Source organism: Engystomops pustulosus, chromosome 10 (genome assembly GCF_040894005.1).
Source record: "Engystomops pustulosus chromosome 10, aEngPut4.maternal, whole genome shotgun sequence".
NCBI lineage: Eukaryota > Metazoa > Chordata > Amphibia > Anura > Leptodactylidae > Engystomops > Engystomops pustulosus.
In genome coordinates, this window is record NC_092420.1 from 9,577,683 (window position 1) to 9,587,821 (window position 10,139).

General features: G+C 46.6%; 1 protein-coding gene across 2 annotated transcripts; it reads left to right on the top strand.

Annotated features, from left to right (window-relative positions):
* The first annotated feature begins 900 nt into the window (after positions 1 to 900).
* On the top strand, positions 901 to 9,599 carry LOC140103804 (fibroleukin-like). 2 transcript variants are annotated; one of them, XM_072127050.1, is made up of 4 exons: positions 901 to 1,577; positions 7,174 to 7,254; positions 7,588 to 7,709; positions 8,736 to 9,599. In XM_072127050.1, the coding sequence occupies exons 1-4, from the start codon at positions 1,067 to 1,069 to the stop codon at positions 9,327 to 9,329; spliced, it is 1,308 nt and encodes a 435-aa protein (XP_071983151.1). In that variant the 5' UTR covers positions 901 to 1,066; the 3' UTR covers positions 9,330 to 9,599. The 2 variants fall into 2 exon arrangements, with proteins under 2 accessions (XP_071983151.1, XP_071983150.1); XM_072127049.1 differs by having other exon boundaries at positions 902 to 1,577; positions 7,585 to 7,709; positions 8,736 to 9,598.
* The last annotated feature ends 540 nt before the right edge of the window (positions 9,600 to 10,139 follow it).

Below are 10,139 nucleotides of genomic sequence, written 5' to 3' on the forward strand. Positions count from 1 at the left end.
GGGACCTTGCTAACCAAAAATTACCCAAAATATTGGGCTCTGAGTTCCGTGAAACATGTATCTTGAGAATAAAGAAGGTCCAGTCCTGGTTTAGCTCCCCTAATCCACTACATAGGGCAGGGGTATAACTTTAGGTGGTGTAGAGGATACAGTTGCAAAAGGACCCAAGAGCCTTAGGGGTCCCATAGGTCATCTCTGTATCATGTAAAGAGACCAGTACTATAAATATATATTAGAGGAACAGAAACTGCATTAGGGCCCATAAGTTACACCTCTGGTACAGGCTATAAGCTTCTGAGTTCTAGGGATGCAATTCTGGCAACGATAAGGGGCCTGGTGTGATTGGAGTGGAGGTGCACATGTGTGGCTACTATAGATCTGCCAGTCCTATGGAAGTGCATGGTGAGGAGCCATCCTTCATAGTGGACCACTGGTGGTCCCAGCAGATGGACCCCTAAGCAGCCTTACAACAGAATCGGGACTGCTGTGGTACCACTAGTTGCTGCTGGCAATGTGATCCAGTTTTCTGTATACACACATATATACAATCATGTTCAGTATCTCATTGTATTGCATCCTCCATGGCTCCATTATCCAGTATAATCCGCGGTATCGGAAGGCGGTATACCTGGGATATTCCCTTCTCTTGGGAATCCACCCTTCCCAGTCAAGTCTTCGCAGGCATAAAGCACACACAATAATAATAATCAGACAGAGGCCTTTCACCTAGACACAACCAAGACGCTCTTCAATGGGCTGCAAGATGCTAATCTTAGTTTGAAGTGTTCTTTATTTGAGACTTTTGCAGTCCCTCCTCTCCCCTCCTGCAGGCGGCTGCCCCCCGAGCCCCCAGCCCCCTCCTCTCTGGTACATGCCTCACACACACACTATCTTCATTTGCTTTGAAGCTCTTTCAGAGGATTTCCCGGTCTGTGAAGGGTTGTGTACAGAGGGACATTGCCCAACCTGTAAAAAGTGAAGAGAGTTTGCACAGGTTATTTTTTTTCCAGTCTGTGCATGCAAGATACCGGCTGAGGGACTAGGAAAAAGTCCTGGAGCAGAGGCAATGAGGATTGTATCATCCCAGAAGATGCTATGGATTGTAGTCCTATTACTGCTGGCGGATATGGAGGCAGCGGACAATCCTGACTGCAGCGACAGGCGAGATGACCCGGCATGCATTGAGCATCTCGTAGCCATGCCTCCGGGAGACTGCGATGGACCTCACGGCTGCAGGCTGCATTTCCTTCTCCCAGACGAGCAGCCGACTCCAGAAGAACTGAAGGAGGTCCACCAAGAAGGGAACCAAGAGTTCAAACAAACCCTAAAACAATCCGGACCCGAAGGCAACGCCAAGCCTCAAAACCCAAAGCCCAAGACTGTAGGCGAGAGGTTGACCTTGTTGGAGTCCAATCTCCAGTCTATGACCTCCTTATTCAATAAGATCCAGGAGGAAAGCAAGATGAACCTCAGCAAGATAGAAGATCGACTCAACTCCCTGGTGGTGCTGCTCCTGGGGATCCTGTCTGGCTGTGAGCTGCCCTGCAATGAGTCTGTGCAAAAACTCTCTGCACTAGGTGAGTCCTGGGGGATTTTTGGGCACTTGTTGACCTGTTTGGTTATGGAGATGATAGAGATGTAAAAGATAAATCTTGTGTTAGATCCATTGATCTCTTAAGTAAGGTGTGAAGAACCCTAACGAAGTACCAAAGAGACAGAGAATTGCAGGGTGAGTATATAATTCTGGGGTCACCTCTACTCAGCTGTCATTTCCTAATCAAGGCACCATCAACTTTCCAGACCTGAGGATGAGGTCCACACATGGTGAGACATACCCGTGCCCTCAGACATCTCACTTTGCTTGGACTTCTACTATTCTAGAAGAGACACCTTGTACCTGTCCATAGCGATCCTTTCATCACACTTATTACATATTATTGTGTCCTGGAACTTATCCTCCGATAATCCTGGACACTCCGCGGACACTTTCCCGGACTATTAGATGAAACCTCTTCTAGTTCTCGGTTCCGGATCAATGAACTTTCTGCAGCTGATGGTAATAAGTCTTATACACAGAGACCGTTGATTCCCTGTACAGTATATTTAGGTCATTTTCGAGGAAATCCGACCCCCCCCCCCCTGTCTGTCACCCTTCCTCTACATTAGCAATGAACTGTAATGACTTAACCCCTTCCTGTATGATGGTCTCCATCTTGGGTCGCGCTGAATCGTTGTATTGTTGGGAGCGGCAGTTACCTCGATTCCCCTCTGAGTGTCTTAGGAGTTTCTATGACATCAGCCGCTGTGAACTTTGAGTTGTGAACCCCCCTTTGAATGGTAGGATTTAATGTCTAAGAGTTTAGAAAGTGAGCGAGGCCAAAAGAGGAAGTCGGGGATGGAAAGTTCTGCGTCATTGAGGCAATTGTTTGGGCAACAGTTCAGCTAAGTTCCAGAGCGATGGATCAGCAGCCCCATAGGTTTCATCCTGCCTGAGGAATATCCAGGACCAGATAAGCAATGGCCCAAAAACTCTGTCCATTGTGCATTACGTTTCTGGTCCTAGGACCTATCATGGTGCCCTCTCTCTTTCCAATGTCTTTCCTGTGCCCTAGCCCTGTCCTAAAACCAGTAAGATATGTAGTCTGCTCCATGTCAATCTCTTGCACATGTGACCTGTACAAGACACCTACCTTCCTCCACAGAACAAAGGTGGCCATCAGTTGTATATCATATTAAACAAACTCTGCCGGTCTTGACCTTGGATTTTCCAGTAACCAGATCCCATTGGTACTGTCTGGGCCAGCTATCAAGCAATGGAGAAGAGGTAGCCACCTGGTGGTTCCCCACAGTGCAGTCCAGACCTCCATACTTGGGTTAAAGGGTGAATACTAGGGCACTACTAAGACAGCACCCTTAAAAGTAGCCCCTAGTCAAATTCATTAATACCCTTTGCATTATTAGGATTCCTAAATTTTGGGCTCGTCCACTTGCATGAAACCTGTAGTAGGGATTGAATAGAGAAACAGCCTGTCCCCAGAAGATGCTGGACGTCCACCTACATATTATAGTTTAATAAAGGGGTTGTCCATCTTTTGTTAGGTCTGGCTGTTGGGATCAGCTAGTGATTCCTTTCCCTGTATACAAGTGGTAGGTCCTCCAGGTACAAGGACTTTCTCTTCACTGTCTCATAGATGAAGGTCCTGAGCTGGGATTTCAGTCTATAATGGCCTCACAATCTTCTCATTTATCTCTTTCCAGAATTGGTTATATTCTGACAGCGTATACATAGGGGAATGGCTAGAGATTCCATCCCTCCCGTTACAGTCATTTCATCATTCCTCCATTGGGACGTCTATGGATTATCCTATAATTATCTCCGTTTTGCCCTGCGTGGCTGCGCTCCCCTCTACAGACGCCAGATTCTCATACAGAGGATTTATAGATTCTAATAATATTTCCTGCACAAAGACGTTACCAATAGATAGAAGAATCCTTCACCGTTCTTCCTCTATGGTATGAAAGCTTTATCCCACTAGGGGAACCTGTTGGCCCATAAATCTGGAGTTGGTGTTGGATGTGTAAGATGGATGAACCCTGGTGTTACCCGAGCTTGTTCAGTGCACTCATACATGGTCCTGCACATCTGCCGTGATACCTTCACCCACATTTATCATCTCCGAGGTGAACCAGAGGTGAAGGAAAAATTGGGAATAAGACATAAATGTGTTCCTGGTTATAAGTGGTAGATACGGAGGAATCTGGCTCAGTCCCTGGTTCCCCGACCCACTTGCTGCCACTTTGTTATATAGATAGTGGATACAGCTGGATAAAGATATAGGTCCATCAAGTCCAACCTATAATCCACTGTGGATAAGCAGGGGTCCTAGATGTCCGATCTGCATCAATCAAGCAACTGTGTCCTACAGAAAGGTCATCAAACATTCAAGAAAGTGACAATTATCCTAGTGATGTGGAGAGATGGGATCTGAGCTGCTGATGAGTCTCCCACCTGATTTATGTAGATCACCTATCCACAGGGGGGCTTCATCTGATCAGGGAGATGGGGGCTACGAGTTCAACATTCTTGACCTCCATCAATCTACTAACACCAAGGCTGATCATTGGGGTTCTCACCAGACCACCACCAGTCTTCTGATTTACTGTTATCCTCTATCCAAAGGGTCCAAAACAATCTGACCACTGGGACCCCACTGATTGAGACCCGGCCTTCCGCTCCCTCAATGGGGTCCCAACGACGTAGAATAACCCAATGGGTTAGGATGCAGTAAAACATCAGTGAAGCAGTAACCGATGGTTTATCCTTCTAACCTACTGATGGGAGCGACTTTCAGACTACAAATTATCAGAGGTGTAACCTGAAGCCCCAGGGCTCCCAGGCTAAAGCTTTAATAGGAGCCCCACCTAACGTGACATTTATATAGGGCCCCCGCGGGCACCAGGTCCTCCGTGCTCCAGCTTTTCCTCCACCTTGATGTTTCTGCAGGATCTTGATACAATGTTATCTTCTCCTCTGTACAATGTAACAATCACTAGAAACATTGTGTCATTCCATTCCCCTTCCCCTCCTCTGGAAGTGCATGAATGACTGGGAGTCTGTGTGAGGGTCCTGACTGCCCACCCTGGCCCTTGTTTGGAGGTGGAAGCCTTTCATGTCTTTACTCTAATGATTTTTCAGTATAATTAATGACTCTTCCAGGATCTCACAGAAGCGGCTCGCTTTGTCTCCTCGGAGGCCGCGGAGTCCATTGTGCCTCTTCTATGTATGTATAGTGCTGGTAATTGGCTGCGCTCAATGTTGGGAGCGAGTAGAATATAATGGCGTTATTGCTGAACTACACGTCCCATAATGCTCCAGGTTATCAATCCAGTGGGACTGTGCCCCATGACAGCAGCGGAGGGTGACTAGTAGTGACCATTATAGACTCCAGATCTTTCACAGGCTCCTGCCTCTACCTAAGGAAGAAACCCGGGCGACTGCTTGTGGTTCCGGAGATCAAAGGGGACCAAAACAATGGAAAGCTATGGGAGCCATAGACCCCCTTACACATGGAGGGCCCCCACACATGGCTTAGAGCTGCAGGTATACAGTGGTACATTGTCTGTCATCCCGGAAGCCTTAATTACTGATAATTACAGGGCAGGTTGTCACACCAGAGGGGATAGAGCGACTGTAAACCTGCTGCCAGGTGATTGTTTTATGGTGGTGATGTTATATAGAAGAAGTTATAGAGCGGGATTATATAATCCAACAGTAATCCTTATGTGACAGCGGGATATAGAGACAGAGCTGGGATTCATTCCATCTATCTTGTATGTACAGTATCTATCTATCTATCTCATATCTATCTATCTATCTATCTATCTAGAAAAGGAAAGTCCAAGCAGCACAGACCATTGGATGGGGTGGGTGCAGGCGTCCTGGGACAGGGCGTAGGTCCCTCAGCAATATATTGAAGAAAGTGGGCAGCACTCCAAATTGTAATGAAAGAAGTGTAAGTTCTTTATTCCATAATCAGCAACAAAACAGCTGTTTTGTTGCTGATTATGGAATAAAGAACTTACACTTCTTTCATCAGAATTTGGAGTGCTGCCCACTTTCTTCTATCTATCTATCCTATCTATCTATCTATCTATCTATCTATCTCTTATATCTAGAAAGTCCAAAGCCTCACCACCGCTAGAATATTGCTGTATCCCTACATAAACAAAATGAGGGTCAGTCCAACCAAAAATATTGCAAAAACCAAAAAGTTCTGACCTCCAGTTCCTCACTATTTTTCTCTTCTCTATATCCAGTTATATCCGTATATCTATGTATCCGCGTGTCTTCCTCTCTTGTATCTATGATGTAGGTCTCTTCTTTGATTTGTCTACGAAAACAAAAAGCCGAGGCGTAGAGAATAATTGGGATTACCCGCGAGTCGCTGAGGTGGAAGGAGGAAAATATAAACAATGGGGAATGATGACTGCGCGGCTCCTTTAATGCGCTCCCATCTTTGATGCTCCGCTGAGCCGCTGTGAGCGCTGACGTCCTCCAGAGTTGGACGAGTTCTGACACCAGTCTCTGATGTGACCGTCCCCGGCTCCCAGCGCTAAACAAAGAGCAGAGCATCCCCGGCTCACACACACAATCCACAGCGCTGTGCACTTGCCAGCTCGCTATTATTAGGGCAGATGTATAGAGAAGACTCCAGCCATTACATCCATGTACAATATGGCCCCTGCACCGTCATCTCCAGGAACGTGTGGAAGAAAGAAGAAATAATTGGGGGTAATAACAGAGGGTTGCTGGGCACCATCCAAAATATGCCAGGGTCTTGGAACAGGGAAAAAGATTGACTACAAATTTCCTGTTGCTATATGCTGACCGCTCCTGTGAAGACCGAGGTGTCTCCACGGTTACAGACTACAAACACACCAAGTGTAGTCAGATCCGGCAGCCACATATAGGTTTTAGAAGATGAGCAGACCCGATGGCCGGGTTCGGGTGCTTGACTCAAACATATTGCCGGATGCATGCCGGCGTAACACGAGGAAAGATCGGACATGTCCTATCGCTCCATGTGCCCATTGCCGTCTATGGGGGACGTATATAAGGCTGCAAGCTTGCGGTCGTGTGAATGCAGCCTCATCCATGTTATCTATTGTCCAATTAGATATGTTTAATCAGACCTTTTGTGTATGTTGTTAGTAGCAGCAGGACTGTCAAATATGGATTTATATTCCAGGATTGTAACTTCTCCAAGTGCACTGGGGATGCGTCCTCACACTGCTGTGCTCTGTGCAGTCAGTGTTATGTATTGTCTCTGGAGAAATGTGTAATCACACCTTTGTGTATGTTGTTCTTAGTAGCAGTTGAGTAACTGCTGTAGTATTCAACCAGAAGCCTACAGAGAAGCTGTGAAGTGACCCATAGCTTTGTGAGGACACACCCCTAGTACAACCCATTCATATGATTCCTTTTCACAGTCCTGCAGCTACTAACATACTAACAACCTACACAAAGGTCTGATTACACATCTCCCCAGGGGCAGTTTTCCATTGAAAAGATGAGATTAATAACACATCTCTGTGTTGTTTTATGCTTATTGCCTTCGCACATTTTTATTGCGTCTCTTATTTTTGCCTTCACTCAAAAAGTTTTTGTTGTAGAAAGTCGACGACTCAGGACCCTGGAGACGAAGGAGGAAATGCCACATATGCTGAAGAGTGTGGGGAACCTGGGCTCGGCAGGTGAGTGCTTACACCACAGAGAGAGAGAGAGGTGTAAAATATAGCAAAAAGACATTTCATACAAATAATTTATAATTATAGTCTATAAAGCATTTTTTTATTTTGTTAGTCCATGTTTTTGTATAAAATATTCTTTTTTATGAATCTGAGCTCCATTTTTTTTTACAGAATCCTCTACAATAGAATATTTTCCACCCGCAGCCGCCACTAGAGGGAGCTCACTGCATACACTGTATATGGAGCTCCCCCTAGTGGTGGCTTGAGGCAGAAACTATTTTGGATTCTGATTTTTTTGCCACTTTTATAACATGAACTTTTACTTCTGATCAGTAGTTGAATCTTCAGAGAAACCAGAGAGACTGTTTCCCCGAGACTGCGCCGATATCTACAAACAAGGAATCCGAGATAACGGGATCTACACCATCCAGCCGATAGCAACGAGGCCGCCTTTCGAGGTATGAGGGGGTGATCCATTCCTGATTGTTTCTCTGTCTAGATCTCTTTAAAATGGTCCATACCCATTAGAAAAAAGGGTTTGTCCTGTCAATGGGGTGGGGCTTGATCATTGAGACCCCCATTGATCACAAGAACGGAGGTCCCACTCCTCTGAATGAATGGAGCAGCTGGTTGACCCCTGATGATCCATTTACTGTCATTGGTATAGATTGGACTAGTACAGCACCCGGCTACCCCTATAGGGAATACATAGTAGCAGTAGGGTGCATAGGGTGCATCTTGCTCCATTGATTAGGGGGATATGTCCGATCCCTGTGCATAGGCATTGCCCTGCAAACTTGTCATCTACTATGGGAAGGGGCGACCTCCAATGTGTATGGATAGTGCAGACTTTCCCCCGATGGCTAGCGTTACACCTTATCCTAGTATAATATGGGTCTGATCTGAGGGAGGCGGAGAGTTGAGCACGGAAGTCAAGCTCTCCTCGCCTCAGAACATCCCCTCTGCTGTGATTGACATCATGCACCAGACTTCTGAAGAGACGTTTAGAGATATGACTGCATGCAAGACCACCAATCACAGCAGAGGGGACGTTCTGAAGAGGGGAGAGCTTGACTTCAGTGCTAAACTCTCCGCCTCCTTGAATTTATACAACCAATTTACATCTTGCTTCAAAGTTGATTCTCGCTTTCTGGATGATGCCACCACGTTGGGCCATGAAAGAGACGTGATCCGGAAGGTGTCCATCTGCATGACAAGAAACTGCTAGTGGTTTATTAGGTCGATTTCTGCTGACAGGTTCCCTTTAAGTAATTGAACGTCCAGGTTTATGTCTGCAGATTCCTAATGGGGCCCCCGATCCATAAGCATCCTGTGAGCCCCTGGTTGGGGAATGCCACCCATGATGTATGCCCATATCAGTATGGGGTCTCTTGGGCTAAAGTAGTGTAGGACCCCCCCACCAATCTGATATTAAGTTTCTACCATTGTTACAATTAGTAACATTTCCACCAAACCTCCTCCAGGCTTACTGTGACATGACCACCGATGGCGGAGGATGGACGGTTTTCCAGAGGCGGCAGGACGGCTCTGTAGACTTTAACCGGACGTGGCAAGACTATAGGCAAGGTTTCGGCAGCCTGCAGGGGGAGCACTGGTTGGGTAACGAGCACCTGCACAGTCTCACCCGCCTGGGACAACACACCCTGCGGATCGAGCTGGAGGACTGGTACGGGGTCAAGCGCCACGCCATCTACAGGAAGTTCAAAGTAGCCAGCGAACAGAATAAGTACCGGCTGACGGCGCGGGAATACCAGGGGAACGCCGGGAACGCCCTCAGCTACAGCCGAAACTACAACCACGACCACAAACACTTCACCACCCACGACAGCGACAACGACAACTATCCGTCCGGGAACTGCGGCACCTACTACGGCTCCGGCTGGTGGTTCGACACGTGTTTAGCCGCTAATCTGAACGGCAAATATCACAAGGGGCGCTACAGCGGCGTGACCAACGGCATCTACTGGGGCACATGGTACATCCTGACAGACAAGAGGACCAACCAGAAATATTCCTTTAAAAAAGTCGAGATGAAAACGAGAATTCTCAACTCCTGAGACTTTTTTTTTTTTTTGTCCTTCACAAGGACCTCAAATGTCTCCTGGTTCTAAGAGTCGTGGAGGAATGACCCCAATGATCCACTGCGTGCGGGAGAGACTGGTTGTACAACCTTTTTGGGTTTTTTTGTATTTCCACCATCTTATGGGTTTAGGACTTTGACTTGTATAAAATGATTTTTATGGATATCGGATATTAGATCAATAAATTATTGATGGTTCTGGAGATAAAGATCCATGTTAAAAAATTACATTATATGATCAAATTCTGGTGACCCACGGTCACCACTAGGGGGAGCTTATTGTATACATTGAACAAGAATATGCGCTCCCCCTAGTGGTGGCTAAAGACAGCAAGAATTTTATATTACAAAGGGGTTTTCCCACATTTAAATATTTATAGATCATCAAAATTGGATTAGTCCTGGTCCAACACCTGGTACCTTCAACAATCATCTACAAACTAAATTCTGTAATTCTTCCCTTTTCACTCAGACCCCTTAGCCTTATATTTGGCTTACACTTCCTGTTCTGTAGAGATTGGGGCAGATTTACTTACCCGGTCCATTCGCGATCCAGCGGCGCGTTCTCTGCGGTGGATTCAGGTCCGGCCAGGATTCACTAAGGCAGTTCCTCCGACGTCCACCAGGTGTCGCTGCGGCACTGAAGAGCATCGGAATGCACTGAAGTTCACCGAGCCATCGTGGGTACAGGTAAGCGCATTTTTTTTTTAAATGCGGCGGTTTTTCCGAATCCGCCGGTTTTTTTTTACGGCCACGCCCCCCGATTTCCGACACGTGCATGCCGGGG